This window comes from Sardina pilchardus, chromosome 10 (genome assembly GCF_963854185.1).
Source record: "Sardina pilchardus chromosome 10, fSarPil1.1, whole genome shotgun sequence".
Classification (NCBI taxonomy): domain Eukaryota; kingdom Metazoa; phylum Chordata; class Actinopteri; order Clupeiformes; family Clupeidae; genus Sardina; species Sardina pilchardus.
The window spans coordinates 958,874-985,087 of record NC_085003.1 but is presented as its reverse complement, the minus strand read 5'-3'; the positions used below and the strand labels follow the sequence as shown (position 1 = coordinate 985,087).

Below are 26,214 nucleotides of genomic sequence, written 5' to 3'. Positions count from 1 at the left end.
CTGTTGACTTAAAGGCACTTAATCCTACTCCTAACCCTAACCCTAACCTTAACCCATGCCTAACCCCAGCGCCATCCAGGCAGCGCTGCCTTGAAGACGATGTTGGGGGCTCAAAACACCAAGAAACCTTTCTACTCACAACTACTGAAGCCTACTTCTACTCAACTGAACTCATAACTGAAATAAAACTAGCACAAACTCTTATTTGCCGCGAGCAGTGTTGATCAAGTTACTTGGAAAAAGTAATTAGTTGCTGATTACTGATTACTTATCTGAGAAAGTAATCCTGTTATTTTACTGATTACTTTCCCCCACAAGTAATTAGTTACTTTACTAATTACTTTACTTAGTTACTTTTCAAAAACACACTAGCTAGGCTACACAACCTGAATATGCAATACAATATATGCAATAATATATGCAATAAAGCAATACACCTTTCAGCCTATTTTTATTCTTTCTGCATATTCCATCATATAAAATAGAATCAAATGCAGTGTTGTGCATAAATGTGTTCTGTGAACTATGAACTGCATGCAACACATTTGTAAATAAAGAACGTGAATTCATTCAGAATATATTAAATGAACAACGAGCGTCACTGCTGAGTTTCAATTAAACGTTGCGCAGTTAACCTGCATGTCACGCTCCAATCTTTCATCAATGCTGAGGATGTAACAGAATACATGCTGCATTGTTGCAATAATATTCGGAATGGGCGTGCTGTCGGTGGTAAAATAAAAAGTCCTGTGACAGCGGCTGGCATTCTGCGCCACCCCTCACTCAAACACACATCGATTCTGTATAATTAACCGAAGAGTCGGACCTCCGCTTGGCAAACCTCAGAGGCTATCGCAGGGGCTATGTCTGAAAGTGACTACAGAGAACGCAGATGATACAGGCTCTATTATTTACGGACATTTTACTCATTGTCTCGCAAAGACTCCGATGGTACAAACTTGATAATGTCCACTGAAAAAAGTTTGAACGTCAACAACCTCAACTTCGAATTTGAAAAAACATTTGAGTTGAAGCATCAGTCCAGAGTGAAAGCTAGGGGAAAGCATAAGTCATCGAATGAAATGAAAGTAGAAAGAACAATAAAAGTGAAGTAAAGATAAACAAAAGAAGTCCAAGTCCCGAACTATGGGAAAAGTTTAGGAAAACCCCAACTCATGTAGGCTAGGCTATTAAATGCAGCATGGCCATGCTCTCTCCCGCACTCTGTTGACCTGCATGCGTTGGACGTTATACTGATTGTCACCAGACAGTCTCACAAAGCAATTAAAATCACAGTTTAGTAACGCAGTAACGCAGCCTACTTGCAGGAAAGTAACGGTAATCGAATTACTGATTTTGCCATTGTAATCCCTTACTTTACTCGTTACTTGAAAAAGTAATTGAGTTACAGTAACGCGCTACTTCTAACTGGCCGCGAGGTAATGTCATCTAAGAAAAGAGAAGAAGTCGTTCGTACTGTGGCATGCAAAAAAAAAAGACATTGCGTCAGCTGAGATTCAAACCTTAGATCACGGAGTAGCAACCCGATTACTTGCCCACTACACTAAGCTCTGTGGAAAATGAGCAGGATACTACTAATATTTGAATGACTACACGTTGTGGTTGCTAGGTAACAAACTACCAAACTAAAAGATCGTATTTCTTGATTTAACGGACGGTTTTACCCGTTCACTGAACAAAGTTTATGGAAATCTAGCACTAAAATTGTGCGGGCCGAACGCGGCCCGATTAAAACGAAAACACTCGGCCAATCCTCGGGCGTGAATCTAGGTCCGATTGCTCTCCGAGCGCTCGGCTGTAACGCGGCCCGATTAAGGCGAAAACACTCGGCCAATCCTCGGCATGAATCTAGGTCCGATTGCTCTCTGAGCGCTCGGCTGTAATGCGGCCTATTGCGGAACCCCGATGTAAAGCCCCCATCCATCCAGTTCTTTGCCTGGGTTTTATTGATTTCCATTCGTGTCAAGTTACTAGAATTGCTAAGCAGTTCTTTATACAAAAACCCACGTGGCCTGAAGATCCATCAGGCCAAGATGAGATGCGTGTAGACGGTACCTGTGACACAGTGCTCAGGGATCACCCCTGGTGAGACACAGGAGGAGCTAGGCCCGGAGCCAAACCACAGTGTCCAGAACCTCCGAGTGACACAAGCCCCGAACCCATGTAGAACATCAGAACAGCGGCGGGTAAAATGGCCCCAAGCGAACAAGGAGAAGAAGTGGCTCCGGTTTGACGAAGACGCCAACACCATCTTGGAAGTAAGAGCCAAGGGTGGCGCTGATTGACGCCTCCAGACAATGACTACCATCATCCATCGACCAGTTCAGAAACATCGCGCTGCTCAGTGTTGAGGGGAAGATATTCTTCAGCATTGTGGCCAGGCGACTGACTGACTACCTCCTGAGGAACTCAAACATCGACACCTCGGTCCAGAAAGGAGGGATCCCAATGGTGCCAGGGTGTCTGGAGCACACAGGCGTGGTCACACAACTGATCAGGGAAGACCGGGAGAACAAGGGAGACCTGGTGGTGCTGTGGTTGGACCTTACAAACGCCTATGGGTCCATACCCTACAACAGGGATGGGCAACTTTCATGACTAAGAGGGCCACATTTTTTTTATCATCACCATCAGAGGGCCAAATGTGGCCGCGCACTTCCGCACATCTGATGCTGCAAAATAATTCTGAATAAGAACGAAATATGTCAATTTTCATGCTCAAATGCATTTTTAACATTAGACTCCCTAACAACAAATACAAATATTTTACAGCCAGTGATTAGTATTATTTTCAGTGCAAAGGGCTCACATAAATCACCATTCAATGATGGCACAGAACTGAAAAACAATGGCCCATCATGAAGTGCAACACGCCTCATATTCAATGCATTTATGCTCCCACTCCATTTTAAAGAATTTATAGACACTTCCTAACGTCCATAATGAGAGTACAGATGTAACATGTAACATCCATCACATCTGTACTCATCCAACGCCAAAAAGTAAGCTACAGTAGGCCTACTTGCAGTCATGCATGATTTGTCTCAGCTCCCCCCCTCGACATTATCAGAATGTCAACAATTATGCGCGTCACCGTGCGTCGGGACAAAAATATACCGTTTCGAAGTTTTTACCTCCACTACGCACCCAAACAATTTCGCCATCTGATATAGCTTCTTTGCTTTGGCAAGCTCAAGCGAAACAGCAAAAGACGGATTCCTGTGTAGTTCTGCCAATTAGTCGCGTTAGTGTAGGCTAGCCTACTTTTGATTTGAGGTCGTCTACGACAGCGGCCGAGAAGCTCCTTCTGATAACTTTTCGCAAGGTGTTGTACTGTAGTGTAGTGGCGACTTAAATTTAAATCTTTCATGGCTGATATAGTTTCTAGCAAAACTTGACATGGGTTTGCCTTACCATTCCATGAACAGACACTGCTTCCGATTTTGACTGAAAGGTAGCCTACGGTTTTCTAAATGAGTTTTCTACTTTTCTTCCATGTGTGCACTGTTTTTCCTCAGCGATGGGAAAGGTCCGAGGGCCCGACATGGTTTGCATAGGAGGTGCTATCTATCGGCGAACAGTATAATTACAATGACGGTGCGGTAAAAAAAAAAAAAAAAAAAAACACGCATTTTTAATCACAGTAAAAATGATCATCCGCGGGCCGCACTGAGTGAGGAGGCGGGCCGCATGCGGCCCGCGGGCCGCCAGTTGCCCATCCCTGCCCTACAAACTGGTTGAGGAGGCCCTTCGTCGGCACCACATCCCGGACAAGTTTAGACACCTCATTCTGGACTATTACGACAGTTTCAGTCTGAGAGTCTCTACTGGGTCTACAACATTAGACTGGCACAGGCTTGAGAAGGGTATTATCACTGGGTGTACAATTTCAGTGATATTATTCGCACTCGCCATGAACATGCTGGTGAAGTCTGCAGAGGCCCAGTGCAGAGGTCCCCTCACCAAGTCTGGTGTCCGCCAGCCGCCCATTAGGGCTTTCATGGACGATCTGACAGTGACTACACCACACATCCCAGGAAGCAGGTGGATCCTGAAGGGCCTGGAAGAGATGACCACCTGGGCACGCATGTGCTTCAAGCCAGCAAAATCCAGATCCCTGGTGTTGAAGAAAGGAAAGGTCACCAACAAGTTCCACTTCACACTTGGCACTACCCAGATACCATCAATCACTGAGAAACCAGTGAAGAGCCTGGGAAAGGTGTTTGACTGCAGCCTAAAAGACACGGCAGCCATCCATGCTACCAACCTTGAACTAGAAGCCTGGCTAGCCACAGTGGACAAGTCAGGCCTACCTGGCAAGTTCAAGGCCTGGATTTATCAACACGGCATCCTCCTACGAATCCTCTGGCCCCTTCTGATCTATGAGGTTCCAATCTCCACCATCGAGGGCTTTGAGTGGAGAGTCAGCAGGTTTCTACGGAAATGGCTGGGCCTACCCCGAAGCCTGAGCAGCATCGCCCTGTATGGGCAGAACAACAAGCTGAAGCTCCCCATCAGCAGCCTGAATGAGGAGTTCAAGGTGGGCCGTGCTAGGGAGGTGCTGCAATACAGAGAATCGCAGGATCCAAAGGTCTCCCAGGCTGGGATCGAGGTGAGGACTGGGCGGAAGTGGAGGGCAGCAGAGGCTGTGGATGTGGCTGAGTCGCGGTCGCGGCTGCGGCACAGGGCACTGGTTGGGACAGTGACTCAAGGAAGAGCGGGCCTGGGTAGCAGCACAACACCTCGCTATGACAACGCGCAGGGGAAGGACCAGAGATCACTGGTGCAGCAAGAGGTGCGGGCAGCAGTAGAGGAGGAGCGGGCCAGCAGGATGGTTGGAATGCGGCAGCAGGGAGCCTGGACAAGATGGGAGCATGCAGTGGACCGCAAAGTCTCCTGGGCAGAGCTGTGGAAAGCTGAGCCCCATTGCATTGATCCAGGCTGTCTACGACGTACTACCAAGCCCATCCAACCTGTTCAGTTGGGGGTTAGTAGAATCACCTGCCTGCAACCTCTGCTTAAAGAGGGGGACCCTGGAGCATATCCTCAGCTGCTGTTCGAAGGCCCTGGGCAAGGGGCTCTACCGCTGGGGCCATGACCAAGTTCTAAAGGCCATAGCAAACACCATCAGCTGTGGGATTGGCCAATGCAAGCGTCTCCGCCCAGTGAAGCACTCTATCGCTTTCGTCCAGGCTGGGGACAAGCCACCATCAGCTGCCAGGGCTACCTCATCTGGACTCCTAGCGACAGCACAAGACTGGGAGATGAAAGTTGACCTGGGGAAGCAACTGAAATTCCCAGAGGCCGTCGCCACCACAACACTGCGGCCTGACTTGCTGCTTATCTCTGAGGCCTCCAAGCAGATCGTTCTCCTGGAACTCACTGTACCCTGGGAGGACCGTATCGAGGAGGCTAATGAGAGGAAGAGGGCAAAATTGCTGAGCTAGTGGAGGAGTGTCGGAGTAACGGGTGGAGAGCACGGTGTGAGCCCATCGAGGTGGGATGCAGAGGGTTCACTGGCCAGTCTCTCTGCAGGGCCTATGACATCTTGGGCATCACAGGGGCCAGTAAGCGAAGGGCCATTAAGAAGGTCACGGAGGCAGCAGAGGTTGCCTCAAGGTGGCTGTGGTTAAGGAGAGGAGAACCATGGGTGCGGTAGCGCTACCTGGACACAAGCTAGGGCCTGATCAACCCCAGCTGGGTCGCCTGGGTGAGAGTGTATGATGCTTGAAAGACCCGAAACACTCTGTGACCCCAGGTAACATCACTGATGATGTGTCCAGGTTGCATCAGTCGATGTATGTTACAAGCTAGGCCTAATCTGCATATAAATTATAGGCAGTTTTCAAGTTTAAAGCATTTTTATTGGACCATACATCACAGCATTCATGTAAAACTAACAAGGGTTTCAAATACTTTGAAACATTTAACTTTAGTCCACTACATTTCAGTTTGAAACTTATCTACGATGTCTACCGGTTTGCCCTCTGGCTTCAGTCACCATCTCTGTCAGAGGCCAGCTGCAGCCACCTGGTGACGAAGAGCTTTTCTGTGGAGTCTTTAGTCAATTCCGGCAGACTGCATCTGAGCGGAAAAAAAAACACAAGAAGAGGGCAGCATGTCACTCAGTGAAGCACGTCTCTGTAACCGTAATATGCTAGCCTACTGGACCAGTACTAAAGTATGGGAAAGAGACACGAGACATACCAGTTTACAGAATAAAAATGAAATAGTCTAAGTAGTAGGATTTTGTTCCAATTTATTAAGTCAAAGACTGAGCTCGTAAATAATAGGCCTAGCCTACCCATAAATTGCATCCAAGCTGCAAAGAAACCATGAGCTAACACCCCAGCTAGTTTTAGCCCCTTAGCCAAATGTTTACCTTTGAGCTAATAGCTATCGTTAGGCTACACCTTATTTATCCCCACCATGCACTATAGGCTACTTTAATCAGGCTTGATAAAGAATTTTCGGTTGTTGTCTTGACTTAAATAATGATTGTTAATTGAATTACATTTCTGAATGAAGAAAGATTCTTTTCGTTTCATCTGGAGGGATAGGACGAAGGAACTTCGAACAAAGTGGGTCAACATTTCATTAGTAATAACTCGAATATAGAGTTTATGTAAAATGTTAAGGGAACTCATAATTGTTGGTGCTTTTTTGGAAATGTTAAACAAGACTTATCTCAAATTCACCGTAATTTCGCAGAATCAGCAGAAGTCAGGCGTCTTCTCTCATCCAAAGTTGCACACTCCAGTGATGACTTGAACTGCTGCATGCATGACGATTGTTGCAGTAGCCGTTGAAATCGGCTTCATACTGGTAAAAAGGGTCTGAGCCGAGAGCCCAGTTAACAGCTGTCGCGCAGCTCCCTGCAGGTGGCAAAATGACCTGGCCCAATTGTGGTTGCCACGACTCAGCCGAGGACGCGTCTCAGCCGACAGCGCCGCAGGTTTTATGGAAGCGGCCCGCTCCTAATTTCTAGCAGGGCGCCGATGCCGCAACTCAGCCGACAGCGCCGGAGGTTTTTACGGAAGCGGCCCGCGTGTAATTGCTAGCTGGGCACTTTCCCATCTAAAATATTGTTTTAATAATCCCTACTTGCAGGGCCGGAGTGGGGCCTCTTTTCAGCCCGGGAATTTCAGGCCCAATACCGGCCCACTTTTTCCATGGTAGTGGAAATTGGATCAATTAAGCAACAGTTCAGCTCTTACTGTCCTGTATTTTTTCTTTTCAATACCATGGTTCAACATATAATGTAGGTTAAATAATAATCTGAGAAGTTAACATATTCCACTATCCCAAGGTTGATAAATTAACAAAAGCAGAAATAAATGAATAAAGCATTTCAAACGTATTCCACTCTTCATCGTAAAATGTGTCCAAATTCACATTCTCTGTTTAGCCTAATTGCTCACAGATCACACATAATTCACAGATATCGTGGAAGAGCTGGACTTGAGCTTTCAAACGATATTAGCAGGTGCTGTGATAAACTTAACGAAACCTAACGAAAATTAACATTGTAGTCCGTTTCCTTGTGTAATTTCGTTCAGTTGTTTTGGGGATTATGAAAACTATATATTTTTGGAGTCCTTAGAACCTGAAGAATCAGGAAATCTTTGTTTGACAATTTTCAGAAGTCATTAAAGCAGTCATTTTGGGTCTTGAAAATGGTGTACTACTGCATTAAAACGCCATATATAATGCTATACTGGTAGATAGGGTTACATTTTAAACTTTTATGTATCACCACACATCTTCCCCATTTATTCACTTACATTAAGACCAGATTTTTTTGTATTACAAGTTTTCTGAAATGTAATGTTTAAATATGCAAATGAATATGCAAATAAGGCTTAATATACTGAAATAGGCGTTAATTTGCACAAACTTCCAAACCTGACATGTACATATAATGGAAGCTATCCTTTATGGAGGATTAAGGTTTTAGCCCTTTATTATTAAAATACTTCTGGAGCACCGCTAGTCTCACGTTGCACTTGAAAACTCCTAACTTCGACTGGAACTTCACGGAATGGGATTCAAGTGCTGCTGCATGAGAACCTTGTGCCTATCTAGCAGTGCTTCGCCTGTGATGAGGCCGAATATAGTTCCAAGTAAATATCTGCCTAGATAATAGCCTCGTTTGATTTTGCATTATGATGTGTACTCGTATTTAACACATGGCTCCCAAGATATATTTAGAAAAAAATGTAGATGTCTCGGTCACTTTTTTTGAAGGACGTGCTAACTGACACCCTTCATTTACAGCAACTGTGCTAAGCTAAAGCTAAAAACGCTGCTCCCAAAGCAGGACAATGCCCGGATGGATTTTAACCGGGTTTTTTTCACTGTTCTAACTCTGGGGGTGACCGAGACTGGCTTAATTTCATTTTTGGGTGGCGTATTCCTTTAAGTATTTTAATAATAAAGGGCTAAAACCTTAATCCTCCATAAAGGATAGCTACTATTATATGTACATGTCAGGTTTGGAAGTTTGTGCAAATGAACACCTATTTCAGTATTAAGCCTCATTTGCATATTAATTTGCATATTTAAACATTACATTTCAGAAAACTTGTATTACAAAAAAATCTTGTCTTAATGTAAGTGAATAACTGGGAAAGTTTTGTGGTGATACATAAAAGTTAAATGTTATCCTATCTACCAGTATAGCATTATATGGCGTTTTTAATGCAATAGTACACCATTTTCAAGACCCAAAATGACTGCTTTAATGACTTCTGAAAATTGTCAAACAAAGATTTCCTGATTCTTCTGGTTCTAAGGATTCCAAAAATATATAGCTTTCATAATCCCCCCAAAAATTGAACGAATGTATTGGTCTGAACATAGTGTCCTGGACTATTGCTTACATTCAGTTTAATCATAGGTTATTTCCACTGTGCACACAGAGCTTCATCCACCACACCCATTACTCTCGGTGGTAGCCTAGGCCTATATCTCCCAAACTCCAGTCAACATAGCTAACCATATATCAAAATGAACAGCAGACCTTATCGGACCCGAGGATATGAAGCATTCCACTGTACAATACGCTGATCCAGAGTAATCCGGTTTTGAAATTGCAGCAAATATCTACATGTTATCTAACTTCGGGCTAAATTATTATATTAAGCTTCCATTCTAATAGTAGCTCAAAATAATGAACTTGCTTTCTAAATGAAATAATCAAAAGATGGTGCATGCACAGATCAACTGTGCTTTTCAATAGATATTTCTATCGCATGCTTCAGGTGACACGGATGCTGACGGTAAGTTAAAAGTTTAATGGGCATAAATCATGACTTGTAACAGAGGTAAATATTGTAGCAAATAGCCTGGTGATGAGACAGCTTAAAAAATGTATTTCAGGCCCCGGCAGTGGCGCAACTGGCTGGGGCACCTGCACCGTACGCTGGCGACCCGGGTTCGATTCCCGCCCCGTGGTCCTTTCCAGATCCCACCCCGACTCTCTCTCCCACTCACTTCCTGTCATTCTCTCTACTGTCCTGTCCAAATAAAGGCATAAAAAGCCCAAAAATAAATCTTTAAAAAAAAAAAAAATGTATTTCACACTTGCTGGAGACGCTGGCGCGTATAGTTGCGGTAAGGACGGCCCTGCCTGGTAGCCTATCTGTGAATTCATATTTTGGAAAAGACGTGCTATGGACCCAACCAACTCTATCTTGGGAGGGGAGAACTCCCTTGCAAGGTATGCTAACCTGACAAATGAAAAAAAAAAAAAAATCTCGACCGGCCAAAAAGTGAAGCGGCCCACCTGGAAATCTCCCGATTCTCCCGATTACCCACCCCGGGCCTGCCTTCTTGTAATATTTAGGACATATAGGTAGGCCATCTCCTGCCAAGATGGTCCCGCTACGTTGGATAGCACGCATTTCAGGTTTGGGTCAAATAAGAAAATGCCTCCATTTACAACCGGGTGCAAAAAGTCACTCCTAAACAAAATCATGTCATATGAGCAGTAAAATGATCTTGAGGGGTTGCCCAAGAGGAATTGCGTACATCATTTTTAATTTTGAAGTATATTAAAATGGCAAAGGTTTGAATAGAGGTGTCTTATAAAATAAACAGGAAATAATATCAAATATAGCCGCAAGCGGCGATAGCAGGCCCGAGCACCTGCGGTGCGGACCCGTGATATTTCGGAATCTAACAAAGCAACACATACTTGTTGGTGGGTGTGTTGATTGGTGTGTTGCTCATGCACATGCCCACCAAATTTGGTTGATTTTCATCAATGTATGTGTCTACCACAACAGGCTAGGTGGCGCTATAGAATCCCTAAGCCACACCCTAGACCAGAGCTCTGTCTCTGACTAGCGATAGCAATAACACAGAAGTCCACCAAATTTGGTTCAATTTCGTGAATGTGTCAACCACAACAGACAACACGCTGCTAGGTGGCGCTATAGAGTCCCGAAGCCACACCTTAGGCCAGAGCTCTGTCTCTGAGTAGCGGTAGCAATTCCACATGTAGCTGCCAAATTACATCCAAATTATAACCTTTTTCCTGCCTTTAACATCAACTTCCTGTTTCTTTAATAAGACGCCATAATTCAAACCATCGCCAATTCAATATACTTCAGAAATTCAAAAATCTGTTCGCAATTCCTCTTGGGCAACCCCTCAAGATCATTTTACTGCTCATATGACATGATTTCGATAAACAGTCTAGGAGAAGTGTTTCAAAATATGTGACCCCGTCTGTGAAAACCCGGCTAATGTCGCCAAATCTAATTATGACATTTAGGCCGTCAAACTATTATAGCGTGAAAAATGTCAAAAATATGCCAAATAAATTTTGATATCTAACATGATAAATAGTGAAAATCGTGATTTTATTCACCTTACGTTACTATTTTAAAAATACCGGAAGTTGGCTCTGTAAACATGGCTTTTCTCACGTCTTTGGGATTACTTTATGTGCAAAAACAACTGATTTAGGAACTTCTTTTCTATCATTAGAAAGTCGATGCAGACTTTAAGATCAATGCGCAATGACTGGGATAACATTACTTTAGGAGACTGCTGAAAACTTGCGACTTTAGCCGGGTGGCACTTTTTGTATCGATTTCTTCGTGTCATCGCATATACATCACAAACTGTGCATTGCTTTAGATGGATCAACTTTTTGTCAAGCTAGCCGGCATGTTTTATGGACATTTTATGCTTTGTATCTGCACTCAAATTCTTGGACACTAGACCTATCTCTGAGGCGATTCATTTTTTCCCCCGACATGGCGGCGGTATCCGTGATAGCTAGTCAAAGAACAGAAGATAGCGGCGAGTTTGAACAGTTGAAAGGCATCAATTTTGGAGGAATCGCTTCAGATTGCGATATAACGGCTTTTATAATGGATTGCTTTGTTGATGATGAAGATAACTAAGATGACTCGGTCCTGGTTGAAGAAGAATATGAAGAAAAGTTTTGTCATGAACTACCCTGACTGCAACTAGCAGCTAGTCAGTTAGCCTATGCCAGTGTAACTACAAATGTATTGTATTGTTATTCCGATGATCATAGGTCGATTTTATCTGTGAACAGATTTGCTTGGTGATGCATGTGAAATTTCTATATGATGCATGTGAAATCTATGTTATACAACTCTTAAAGTCAGTGTATATACCTTAGCTTTTGACAGATTCTTATACTGACTGGTCTGCCCCTCCATCATTTCTGTTTAAGTTGATCTCCCCTGCTCCTTGCTTCAGTCATGCAGATCCAGTTTGATTCATACGACTGTTTTCACATTAAAGAGATCACATTAATTGCTCTATTGTTGTAAGTCTATTTTAAAAGTATTTATTGCTTCAATATCTATTTAACGCCCCCTTCTTGCTTTTTCAGATGATGAGCTGAACGATGATGTGGACGTTCCAGTTTTGGTGATCGAGCCCCAAGCTGCTAGTTTGGTTAATCTGAAGATAGTCTAGACATCAAACTGAAAAAACATAACAGGGTTTTCCTGCACCCATCACACAACCACACAACACAAGTGTTTTATGTTGTCCATCTCATACACACACACACACACACACACACACACACACACACACACACACACACACACACACACACACACACACACACAGTCCAAGCTGTCTGTCTGGACCCCTACCTGTCTACTACCACTGCCCCTATCCCTCCCTTTGCAGCTATAACAGCTTCAACTCTTCTGGGAAGGCTTTCCACAAGGTTTAGGAAAGTGTTTATGGGCATTTTTGACCATTCTGCTGTTTTAGCTGCAAATAGTGGACCAACGTTATATTAAACCCTATGGATTAAGAATATGTGACTTAAGTTCATATGGGGGTTAAGGCAGGTGACCCAATATTTTCAGCAATATAGTGTATGTGTGTTATGTACAGTTTTTAAAAATGATTTACTTGTGTGTGACATACTTTTGATATAACTGTTACATGTCTGAATAGAAACCATGGGCCTACTATTGTCAAATATTTCACAGCTTGAACAGTTCAGATTGTATGGCGAGTTCCGACTGTTAATTTTTTTTAATATATATATATAATATAGTGTACAGTCGAAATGTTATGCTCAGGAGGCTGATGAGGTGTAACCTATCTACTGTTTTTTTTAACTAATACAATTACAGAACTTATTTTAAGTGACATGATTTGTATAATTGCATTCATGATGAAGTTAATGTGCTAACACTCCCCTATTCATTTCAATGTAATTAGCTTTTTCGCCATGCACATTATAAAGTTCAGTATCAGTTTATCAAAGTATCAGATTTTTTCCATAAATGTGTCATATATCACTTGACAGGGGGGAATGTAAACTTTAATTTGGTATAAGACAGACAGTCAGGGTAATTATGGTTCAAAAATGAATTAGTGTTGAAAATATTGTGTTGAAAAATTGGAATTTCTCAAAAACATGTTTTTCTGAGCCCATAATTTGCTTAATCTTTCTCATGGCCTTACTTGGTCAGTATTAAAGATATCAAGGTGAAATTTTCAGAAAATGTTCTTTAAGTTATGTAGAATTACTTTATGTAAAAAACAGTGAATCACCAAAAAATGACTTTAGCTGGGTTATCATAGGCAGGGTCACATATGTGATGTGCAAAAATCATAATCATAATCATAACTCAAATTCTTCTAAGATTCACTATATTGTTTAAATGTAAAACTTGTTCAGATTCATACAACATATGCCCACCAAATCTGTGCCATTTCCGTGAATGTATGTATCAACCACAACAGACAACACGCTAGGTGGCGCTATAGAATCCCTGAGCCCTACCCTAGGCCAAAGCTCTGTCTCTGAGTTTCAAATGCAATTCTACAAATGGCTGGCAAATTACAAGAGTTTTAGAGCATGCCAAGTTGGTGAAAAAAGGCCAAACAAGTAAGACGGAAAAAAGTATAATAATAATAATAATATAGCCGCAAGCGGCGATGGCGGGCCCGAGCACCTGCGGTGCGGACCTGTGACATTACGGAATCTAACAAAGCAACATGTGCATGTCAGTGGGCATGTGCATGAGCAACACACATGCCCATCAAATTTGGTTAATTTTCGTGAATGTATATGTCAACCACAACAAACAACACGCTAGGTGGCGTTATAGAGTCCCTAAGCCACACCCTAAGCTAGAGCTCTGTCTCTGACTATCGATAGCAATAATGCACAAGCCCACCAAATTTGGTTCATTTTCGTAAATTTGTGTGTGTCAACGACAACAGGCAATGCTCTAGGTGGCGCTGTACAGTCCCTAAGACACCCTTGGCCAGAGCGCTGTCTCTGAGTAGCTATAGCAATAACACACATGCCCACCAAATTTGGATAATTTTCGTGAAAGTATGTGTCAACCACAACAGACAATGCACTAGATGGCGCTATAGAGTCCCTAAGCCAGACCCTAAGCCAGAGCTCTGTCTCTGACAAGCGGTGCCAATAACGCACAAGCCCAGCAAATGTGGTTCAGTTTCGTGAATATATGGGTCAACAGCAATAGACAATGCGCTAGGTGGCGCTATAGAGTCCTTTAATCACACCCTAAGCCAGAGATCTGTCTCTGACTAGAGATAGCAATAACATACATGCCCACCAAAATTGGTTAATTTTGGTGAATGTGCGTGTAAACCACAACAGACAATGCGCTAGGTGGCGCTCTAGAGTCCCCAAGCCACACCCTAGGCCAGAGCTATGTCTTTGACTAGCGGTAGCAATAACACACAAGCCCACTAAATTTGGTTTATTTTCGTGAATATGTGTCAACCAGAACAGACAATGTGCTAGGTGGCGCTATACAGTCCCTAAGCCACACCCTAGGCCAGAGCTCTGTCTCTGACTATCTATAGCAATAACGCACAAGCCAACAAAATTTCGTTCATTTTCGTGAATATATGGGTCAACCACAATAGACACTGCGCTAGGTGGCGCTATAGAGTCCCTAAGCCACACCCTAGGCCAAAGCTCTGTCTCTGACTAGCGGTAGCAATTCCACATGTAGCTGCCAAACTAAATTGTTACCTTTTTTCTGCCCATAACACAAACTTCCTGTTTCTTTAACACTAGAAGCTCCGCGCCGTTCTGACCCACTTATACCTAGAAGCGCCGCGCCCCGGTCATTTGACCGCTTTGACGACCTACTAGAAGCGCTGTGCTGGTGTGAACTACTTAAAGCGCGGCGAGGCTGTCAAAAGACCGCTGAGTCCTTAGACTGGGAGGCTGTTACTTACACAAAATGATCGCTAGATGGCGCTTCGTGCACGAATCAAATCGTTTGGTCATAAATTTAGTTTGCACTAAGCCATGTATCATTTGTGTCAGACCGTGTTGTTGATAGTCTGTGGTTGTTTCATTATGACATACAGCACGTTCGAGTTATCTGTTCATTTATTTGTGTTGATTTGTGTTGTTTGAGGTAAAAACTCTGGAAGAGTTCTTGAACAAACCTTAAGCAAACTTGACTGAAAACCGTAAAACCGGCCCGCAGTTGGGGTTTGGGCAGATAATCTAAGCTCTAAAATGAATGGGTGGCTAGTTCTAATTCACTCCCCAAATTCACTTCTATTCATTTAATAGGTAGCCTATATGTTCGCGCCGCCAAAAATGATTGGACCTGGAAAAAAGAGCCTAACCTAGGCTAGTCTGGTTTCAATTATACTGTAGCCAGGATTTCATGCCGCACTTTACAGGCTACCGCGGCTACTTTCTAAAACAATTGTCATTCATTTAGGGAGAAGCATTGAAGGGTTTAGCTACCTCAGAGGGACGGAGATAGAGAGAGCAGCTATGCTGAGCAGGCAAAGGCGGAAGAAGTAGCATAATTAAAAAATATGAGTGAAAGATGTTCTACGACGAATTTCAGCTGAAAATATTTTTTACAGACGTAGGCCGTTTTCAAAACAAACTTGCATTTTACCACTGTAAATCGCCTCCATAGACTATGCCATGTAAATGAAAAATAGTTATTAAAATAAATCACATATATAATACAATTGCACATAGCCTATATAAACTATATGTTTTATGGTAAAATACGGAAACCCTTTCGACATCTGCTGTGAGAAAAGAGAATAGCAGCCTGGACAAACATGGCCGAACGTGAGACAACATAGTGTTGTCACATAAGTGAGCGCAAAATAGCTCTAAACTAGCTTGTACAGTGTGCTTTTGATCATGTAAAAATTATGGGTGATAAAACATGCGTATTTAGGAAAAGTCGTGAACGTAGGATCCTTGAATTTAATCGAGTGAAAAGATTTTTTTTTTTTGTAATCACTGTCAAAAGACCGCAACCCGGCATTTCTAGGTATATCTAGGTCAAACCTACACGGTGCTTCTAGTGATACGCGTCAGCGGTCAAATGACCGGCGCTTGGCGCTTCTAGTGTTAAAGCCATACAGAGCTCCATTCTAAATCTGACAAATTCCACAAACGGGCTCAATCGTCGAGATTTCGGTCTCAAACACCCGTTGTCATGCTAGGCAATACAGAAAACGGACTTAAAGTATAAAATACCGAAATATTCCTTTAATATTTCAGTATTCAACTAGAAATGTGCATGTCCGAGGACCTGCAAGAGTGGGCTTGCGAAAATGCCAACTATGCTAACAATGTTAACTAGGCTAACAATGCTAACCAGGTTGAGCTAACGTAGCTGATGATTTCTAGCATTTATATTAAAAATGCTAACTATGCTAACAATGCTAACCAGGTTTATTAGCTAACTTAGCTGATGATTTCTAGCATTTATGTTAAAAATGCTAACTATGCTAACAATGCTAACCAGGTTTATTAGCTAACTTAGCAGATGATTTCTAACATTTATGTTAAAAATGCTAACTATGCTAACCATGCTTACTATGCTAACAATGCTAACAATGCCAACCTAGCTAATGACTTCTATTATGTCAACAATGCTTAAAAAATACCAAAAAAATAATTCCCCCATTCATTTCAATGGGACCGAAAACTGGCAGAAAACAGGAATACCGGAAAAACAACAACCGGTAGCCATCCGACATGAACAAGCAAGCTACACCGGATCGGGCCTGATTTTTCAGTGTTGGAACCATGTCGATAGCTCAAACGCTCTAGGAGAAGAGGCGTCTTAAAAAAAGTGGGTGGACGGGAATAAGTTGCATAATAATAAAACTGAAGAAGAACAATAGTGGGCCTTGCTTTACAGCAAGCCCACTAATAAAGCCATATTTACCAATTATTCCTGTTATGTGAATGAACTGGTTTGATACCTTTATCTTTTAGTTTCCCTGCTCCTGCAGAAGGTGGACTAACAGATCCTGCTGACAAAAATGAAAGAGTATAGGTGTGGGTGGAGAGAGAGGAGAGTGAAGTTAATGCCCTAAGCAAATGGAAAGACTTTTAAAAACTCTGGCACAGCTTGCTGGCACATCTCACTTATGATGACAATGAACCTAATTCTAACAAAGGTCATTCTGTGCTTAGAAGCATCTGACTGAGCTGCAAACAGACAAACAAAAACATATTAATGGCATTGACTTCTTTTTTCCTTTTTCAATCTTTGTTGGAAAATGGCACTTTAAAATGACTATTATTAAAGCCAAGTATATAAATAGCCAGAGAATCACTATGCAAAATAATATTCCTTGACAAGCTGGAGATAAGACTCACAGAATGTTACAACTACTTCTGAGCCTATATCAAAGTACAGGTGAAAGATAAGAATGTACATGATACGATTCAGAAAATATCTTTTGGTGCTGTGGCTATGCAGAAAAATGTCTCCATTCTATTTCATTGGACAAAAAGACTGATAGAAATGTGGTCTTCTGTAAGATCTCTAGTAGTGCTTTGATTATGTCAATGCATGAGTTTACTACTGAATCAAGATAACAGTAGCACATACAAACTATTTGAAATCAGTGACTTAAACAAGTTAAAACATGTTTGGCACAAACCATTACTACATATGAACAGGCCTTTCACAAATATGATTGATGGATGTAATCAACTTTTGACCACTACTACTGTACAGTGTGCACTGATCAAGGAAAATAACTTAATGGTTATTTAAAAGATGCATTAGTACCTTTTGTGGCATATGAAGTTGTTGTGGTAACCTCTACTGTTGGGCAGGGAGGGGATTCACAATCTTCATTTTCTCTGGATGAATTGGCCATTTTAAAGAAATATTCAACAAATTCAAAATATTCCCCTGTTGGCCATTTTTCTTCCCTGTAGTGGCACTGAAATTCCAGCATTGTATCATCCTTCAGAAAAATGCACAGGACAGCATTTTAACATATTATGTTGAAACTAGGAAGATATCAATCCAATCCTATCTCTTAATAAAGTTGACTAAATTAAGTGCAGTTATGCTGTGATAACACTTTTTTCTGCTAATTAAGTGTCCAACTGAGTTCCAGAGGATGTTGAGAGAATCTATTAGTCAGAGCGACTATTTGCCCTTTGTCTCCGAATCCTAAATGTGTAGCCGCTTAGAAGTACTCACCAATACATTGCCAATGTGATACCGCATCTCTCGTAGGATCTGTATAAATGTGTTTATATGGTCTCTGTTTGAAGAAATATTTCCAAATTTGCGGGCCAAGACTCTTAAACTTTCTTCCAAGTGAAATACATTTAGTCTCACCCAGCACAAACCACTCTGTGTGAATTAGCAAAATGTAAGGGAAGTTTGTAAATCAAATATATGCATCATGGAATATATATTTACACAGAAACAGAATACCTAGAATAGACAATAATCATTTGTCTTCCTACTTCTTAGTATTACCTACACTGCAAAAAGAGAAACCTAACAAAGTGTTATTAATCTTATATTAATCGACTCATTTTGAGAGGACTTTTAAGGAGTCTTATCAGACAAATTTACTCAGGGCACTGGCAGGAAGAGATTCTTAAATTAAGTCAAGTGATTTCACAAGAAAGCACTAAGTAAGTCTCTTTATACCGATAACAACACCAACTCGTTTTTTTTTTTTTTTTTAATCTTGATAAGACTAATAACACTTGGTTAGAATAATAAGATAGGCAGTTTTTGCAGTGCCATGGTGCGATATTCCGATAAATAGGCCTACTGTTCTAGGTGGCATCGCCAGTTCGAATGTACCAACAAAGGCTCAAAAGTTATTTTCTCCATCCATCAGTTTTGGTCGATTCTATAATCAATTATTTTACATGTACGTTGAGTTTAAATAAATAAATAAATAAATACACTTTAAATATTTTATAAATTGAAACTGATTGTTTGAAGATAATGCATTGAAACTGTTTTAAGATAATGCGTCAGCATCAAGTCCTTCAACTTAATTCATGTGGACAGTTATGTAAATTGGCATGTAATATACAATACTGTTCAAAAGTGTGGAATCACCAAAAGAAAAAAAACAAATGCTATCCATTAAGGTATGTTATGGTGTAGGCTGGGTGAATCCTGCCTGACCTGCCGGTGATTTGGATTTTGCCCGGCAGCTCAGGCTGGAAACCTGCACATTTGTCTCCCCTGCTTCCTGTTCACAACCTTTGGGTCCAGGCACAAACTAGCTTATCCAAAAGACGCACTGGATCATTGGTCTGATTGGTTGAAGGACTATCCAAGCATACGGAGTCATTTGAACTATGCCCATTGATCAAGCCTCTTATGCAGTAGAAATAAATCTTAAAGATTGAGATTAGTATGGTGATAGCCAGACTAGTATGGCATGGCAAAGCTGATTGTTTTGGAATAGGCAGTTACTTTCTCATGATTCAAGGGCTTATATTAATGACCAACCAAATGGTATCAAACTAGATCATCTGTAAATCTGCCATCGGCTTGTACAAGAACCTCAGTGGAGGTGGTGGTTAAATGTGTATCAGGGATAACACTTGTTAGGGGTGGGCAAAAATACATAAAATGTATTTTAAAATAAAATATCAAATACCCTAATTTTAAGTGTATCAAAATAAACTACAAACTACAGTAGCCACGCCATGTATCAAAATAAAATACTGTATCCTTTCGCAGACTGTACAGAACATTTCATTTTTTTCATTAATGCCCTCGTGACACAAAAAGGCTTTTGTGTGACCATGCTACATGGCAGAATTGAAATATACCTATCATTGTAATCAGAAGAATAAGCCTTTTAAAGTGGTATACATCATACATCGTATAGGGTAGCACACATTGTTTTTAAACAATACCTTCCAAATCCAATCTAAAATATAGCCGCAAGTGGCGATGGCGGGCCGGATCACCTGCGGTGCGGATCTGTGACATTTCGGAATCTAACAAAGCAATGTTTGTGCATGTTGGTGGGCATGTGCATGAGCAACAAACATGCCCACCAAATTTGGTTAAATTTTGTGAAAGTATATGTCAACCACAACAGAAAACTCGCTAGGTGGCGCTAAAGAGTCCCTAAGCCTCACCTTAGGCTAGAGCTCTGTCTCTGACTAGCGGCAGCAATAATGTACGTGTCAACCACAACAGACAACACACTAAGTGGTGCTATAGAGTCCCTAAGCCACACCCTAGGCCTGAGCTATGTCTCTGACTAGCGGTGGCAATAACACACAAGCCAACCAAATGTTGTTCATTTTCGTGAATATATGGGTCAACCACAATAGACAATGCGCTAGGTGGCGCTATAGAGGCCCTAAACCACACCCTAAGCCAGAGCTCTGTCTCTGACTAGAGATAGCAATAACACACATGCCCATCAAAATTGGTTAATTTTGGTAAATATGCGTGTAAACCACAACAGACAATGCGCTTGGTGGCCCTATAGAGTCCCTAAGCCACACCCTAGGCCAGAGCTCTGTCTCTAACTAGTAGTAGCTATAACACACAAGCCCACTAAATTTGGTTCATTTTCGTGAATTTATGAGTCAACCACAATAGACAACGCGCTAGGTGGCACTAGAGAGTCCCTAAGCCACACCCTAGGCCAGAGCTCTGTCTCTGACTAACGATAGCAATAACGCACAAGCCCACCAAATTTGGTTCATTTTCGTGAATGTGTGTGTCAACCACAACAGACAACGCCCTGCTAGGTGGCGCTATAGAGTCCTGAAGCCACACCTTAGGCCAAAGCTCTGTCTCTGACTAGCGGTAGCAATTCCATATGTAGCTGCCAAATTACATCCAAATTGTTACCTTTTTTCTGCCCATAACACAAACTTCCTGTTTCTTTAATAAGTCGCCATAATTCAAACCTTCGCCATTTCAATATGCTTCAAAAATTCCAAAATCTGTTCGCAATTTTTCTTGGGCAACCCCTCCAGATCATTTTACTGCCCATATGACACGATTTCAATAAACCGTCTAGGAGAAGTGTTTCGAAATACATGATGTGCAAAATTCATAATCATAATCATAACTCCAATTTGTCTAAGATTCACTATGTAGTGTAAATGTAAAAGTTGTTCAGAATCGTACAACACATCTGTCCACTAAATTCGGTTCATTTTCGTGAATGCACGTGTCAACCACAACAGACAGCGCGGTAGGTGGCGCTATAGAGTCCCTGTTTTACTGTCTTGGTCTTGCCGTCTCTGGTCGACATTGTGGTCGGGAGATTTGCAACCAATAACAAGCAACAAATTTTGCCGTACCGAGGAGAAAAACAAATCAGGTTATCAACAAATAGAAGTGGGTCAGATTAGCGCGATAAGGCATTGAACATTTTGAACATTCAAACAGCTTATTAGGGCCTATAGGTATCCAATGGGGCTGTTTCAGTTGATGCAAATGTTCTTTTTTGTGATTAAAATACATGTAAAATATTTCCATCACATCCGTCTTCCTACGTGCAGATATGTGTTGAACTACTCACAATAAAAGACGTGCGTTTAAGCTATATTTAGTCAATGCAACGATGCAAGACATTTTTAAAAAGTTGTCCATCCACCGTTGATGCAATCATTTTTCTGCATAAGAACATAGCCCAAACTTTCATAAGTGGATTATACGAATAGATCTCATGTTGCAGTCAAGTAGCCTATATGTGGGTAGTTGACATCTGGCCAAGAAAAAGTCCTTTTTTTGGAAAACATCGTTTTTTAAAGAAAAAAATAAAAGATTTATGTAGTATAGAAACTGTAGTTTCAGAAAATAATAGTGATCACTGATTTTGTCAATGACCTCACATATTTTTTTCCACAATTACACTCATCTGCACTATGAATGTGTCCTATGGTGTGACATTTAAAAATTACTAAGAAATTACATTGAATAATATAAAAAAATACAAAAAACTCAATTGCTCACATTATTAAATCATTAATTTCTTAAAATGATATTTATTTCGCATAAAATTACTATTTGCAATCATTTTCACCATGAAAAGATGAACTCGATTGACTTTTTCCTATGAATGTTGATAATTTTTTTTCCGCCAACCTTACAAAACTGTTTGAAATTGTACCTATCTAAGAGGAGATATTATTGGAGCTCCCCTAATGCCAAACCTGGCTTTTAAAAAAAGACATTTTGAAATTAAGGATGTTTTTCTGTTGTTTTATGTGTGTCACACTATAGGACAAAATGTCCACCGAAGGACAAAGATAGTTATTGCATGAAGTGAGTCAGAATATATGAAGTGATATTGTAACAGTGATAAAGGAGGACACTTGTTGGACAAGTGCTGCTCTTTTCAGGCTATTTTTTTGATGATAACCCATTGTCAGTCAATAGTGATAGTACTTAACTGTGTTGAACTAATTTGTTGACTGTTGAAGTTTCACTTTATCTATGAGTTCAAATAATAGGTGAGTGCAAATGCATGTAGGCTATACTCTGCTAGTCACAAACAGGTTTTAGTAAAGCAAGGTTTAGTGGAATCCCTGTTCCATATAGTCTTGGGTGCATGAGATTCCTACAAATGTGCTGCTGTTTGAAGCTGCATTGTTTGCTGTTAAAGGGAATGATAGATATTATTCTCATTGGTTTAAAGGATGTTATGCCCAAAACACACCCATGACTGATTAAGAGACATAAGAACAACCCTTTTGTGTCCAGCACCTGATCACAAAATCACACCATTAAATTAGTGAATGTGGACTGCCACACCTTTAATGTCTATAAACTTTGTGCTTTGACCATAATCCTCAATAGGGAGATTCCATTTTAAAACATTACATAACATTCATGTAGTCCACTCTATCTAAAACATCCCAACATCCCAACCAGATATTGCTGGTCTTTGCTGGTCTTTGATAGTTTAAAGGAGTCATAGAACGCATTTTTTGACCATTTCAAATTGATCTTTGAGCCTAAATAATGTCATATGTAAATTTGTGGGGCTGAAAACGCCCCAGGAGCACTGCTAGATCGCCTAATACAAGGTCATAAATAAGCCTTGCAATGAAACAGTTTGTTTTTCCCGCCCACTCAGCAAGTTCATGAATATTCAAATGAGATGCGCGCTGATTGGTCTATTGGCCGATATGTCCTGAAAGTTGATTGGCTCAATCCACCGGTCTGAAGCTAGAGCAAAGTGAAACTACGTTTACTGCTGGTAAATAAAGCCAAAATCTTTGACAAAGCTATCAACAATGGATTTAAATAAGGAATACAGCCGTACATGTATAAACCGAGTCAGAAGAAGGTTCTGACGAAGATGAAGTGCAGCAGATTCCCCAACAGAATGAATGTGTTAGATTGGTAAGTTTTATCAGTACATTTCTTAGTATAGTAACTCTCCAAAGTTAGCTGTAATAACGCTAGCATTACAACGTCTCTGCCATAGACCACATATCTAGATACTAGCATTGTAAGAGCAGTTTAACAAGAATTATTAATCGAAGGTATGCAAATGAGAGGGGCCGAGGGGTGTATCTAAAGGGGGATGGGCGCCTATTACGTGTTATCTGAGCTCTGTTCAGATTGGAGCATTTCAACACGGCTGTTTCTATTTCCCAATTTGCATACGAAAGCAGGCGGGGGACGCGGTAAAGTCTTTGGTGTTGTCCTTTGGACACTGCTCGCAGCCTAAATTCAACAGTAACAAGGTGAATGTGGTTTTGAATTCTAGGACTCCTTTAACTGGTTAGGCCACCAGGTGGACATGCTGGCGTGACCATCTATGTTAGCTGGTCATGCTGGTGTGACCAGCCTGTCGTGTGAGATACAGCTGGTGTGAGATGGTCATGCTGGTGACAAGCCTGCCAAGCTTGACATTGTAGGTGTAAGATGGCCATGCTGGTTTGCTAGAATGACCAACATAAGCTGGCATGACCAGTAAAAACCAGCAATGTAGACCAGCGACACCAACTAAAATGACCAGCGTGAGATGGTACGACAAGCAAAACTAGCAGAATTACCATCATAAGCTGCAGGTATGTTTTTGCAAGAGTTTTGCTGGTCTATAGCTGGTTAACCATCATAGGGTGGTCAAACAAGCTGGTTGACAAGCTGGTCAACCAGCAAACCACCTTAAGCTGGTCAGGCTGTTTTTTCAGCTGTTAGAGCAGTTTTTAATCATACTTGACACAATTATCTACAATGACATTTTATTCTTTGGTGGCAACACAAGTTCTGCGGCAGCTTGGGCCACAGGTCCTGCAGGGAGGTTCTTTCTGTTATAAAAAAAAGGTTTTAGATTTATGTACTTTATATTATAGTTGTTTTAGTAACACTTTAGAACATTGCATGTCGTCTCTAAAACAGCAATAAATATTTTAATTTAAGTCATTATTACGTGTCACACCAAAGGACATTTCCTGTCACACCAAAGGACATTTAAGCTTTTGTGGCAGTGGATGACCATGCTAACTGAACTGTCATTAGCAACTGACATCATGCATTTGCATAATATTACATAGTCCTGCTGTTAAAAATACAAATTTGAATTAAAAAATGACATTTAGGGGGGTCACACCAAAGGACAAAAAAACGTAACACTAGAAGCGCCGTGCCGTTCTGACCTACTTATACCTAGAAGCGCCGCGCCCCGGTCATTTGACCGCTTTGACGACCTACTAGAAGCGCCGTGCTGGTGTGAACTACTTAAAGCGTGGCGAGGCGTCAAACTCAAGTTTATGTTATTGTGTCCCCGGCACTAATACAAACAAACTGCCCTTGAGCATGAGAGCGCATGAACCATATCGTTTCTCCTGTATTTTATTTGACAAATTTGACAGCTATTTCAAATCATAACCTTCTTTCTCTTTATCGCCATGGCGGTACGCATTTAGATTAAAGAATAACGTTTGCGTCTTAGCGTTTTGAAACTTTCTTCTGTGAACTGATAGTCCGATCAAACTTCATTCAAATCCATAATTCCATATTTCAAATGACATTGTTTTCTAACGAAAAAGTCCCAACTTTTATAATAGGCCCAAATAATAGAATATTTAAATAGGCAAGATGTTTGTAGTGCGTCGGAAAATGGGACATTATTATTTATGCAAAAGTGAAACGTTCGTAATTCATTCTCCCTCCTTCGCTTTCGGTTTGGAATGAAACAGCATAAGAGAGCATAAACCATAGTTTCTCCTGTAGGCCTATCTTATTTTACAAATTTGACAACAGCCAGCTTACATTTCAAATAAACATATAGCCTAATGTAGGCTAGGCAAGAGGTTTGCGGTGCGTCGGAAAATGGGACATTTTATTTTTCAATTGTTCCCGCATTTAGAATCAAGGATAACATCCGTGAACCATTTTGTTTTGTTGCCAGCATAAAAACAAGCGTACCATCGGCCTATCCACACATTTTAAATAAAATGTATGAATTGACCCAAAAACGAGAACACAAGTTGCGCTTAGGACATAGGCTTATGCTTTTAGTGGAAACTGGCCCCGTGACCTCATGAAACCATTAGTGACAGCAAAACAAACTTAAACGAAACAGCCAGATGCCTAACAGAAGGCTAACAGAAGACACCTTCATAAAAAATAACAAGTTTTGTCGTGAGACTAGGCTATTAACCCTCTAACCGCCCGGGTTTTTTTGGATTTTTGCATAAAAAATTCAAAAGGCCATGGCTTGAAAGTGGTCAGAGATAAAGTCCTACTGTAAATGTGAAAATCATTGAGTATGAACTAAAGTTTATAAAGGGAGTACATTTACTCATCTAATTTGCATATTATGACGTCACAGATTGGCAATAGCGTCAAATTATGCACATTTCAGTAAATACTGATTGTTGAACACATTTGAGCAGTTTTACTTTGATTTTTGTAATTTCTCCGACATAACAAACAAACAGGACCACAGCCACATGTAAACCAACAATAGTAAACTATTAGTATTACCACAATCCCTATGTTACTATATAATAAAGTAGCCTGGTCAAATCAGTTCCTATCGCGGATGACTTTAGTTCTTCAGAGCCCTATTTTTACTAGACCTGCTGTCTGTACCATGTCAATTACAGACACTATCGTCATGATTATCACTGGCACCAAGCACACCATGCTTATTTGAACCCTTCGGTCAACATTGCTGCAGGTAAACATTGACGTACACACGCAAAGACCCACCTCCATTCACAGACGCATCTTGACTGTCACTGCCAATGAACGACCGATCATAATCTCCAAAAGGCAGATATTCTCCTTCAGAATCAGAGTAGGTGAATGGCAGACCCAAGACTTCATAACACACGACTTTGTTTTTTAACATTTGCCGTTTTTCTGCTTCAATTTGTGCATAGCGATCGCGCATTTCACTTCCGCGTTATAAACAGGA

General features: G+C 41.2%; 1 protein-coding gene across 7 annotated transcripts in view; it reads right to left on the bottom strand.

Moving 5' to 3' along the window:
- The window catches only part of kitlga (kit ligand a), a 118,359-nt gene that overhangs the window by 14,169 nt on the left and 77,976 nt on the right, over positions 1-26,214 (bottom strand). For 5 of the 7 annotated variants that reach the window (XM_062547325.1, XM_062547323.1, XM_062547324.1 and 2 more), the window contains 3 exons: positions 18,024-18,179; positions 17,601-17,781; positions 16,783-16,833 (listed from right to left, as the gene is read on the bottom strand). In XM_062547325.1, the coding sequence (XP_062403309.1) occupies positions 16,783-16,833; positions 17,601-17,781; positions 18,024-18,179 (388 nt within the window). The remainder of the gene's footprint in view (positions 1-16,782; positions 16,834-17,600; positions 17,782-18,023; positions 18,180-26,214) is intronic. The other 2 variants (XM_062547327.1, XM_062547330.1) reach the window with 2 other exon arrangements.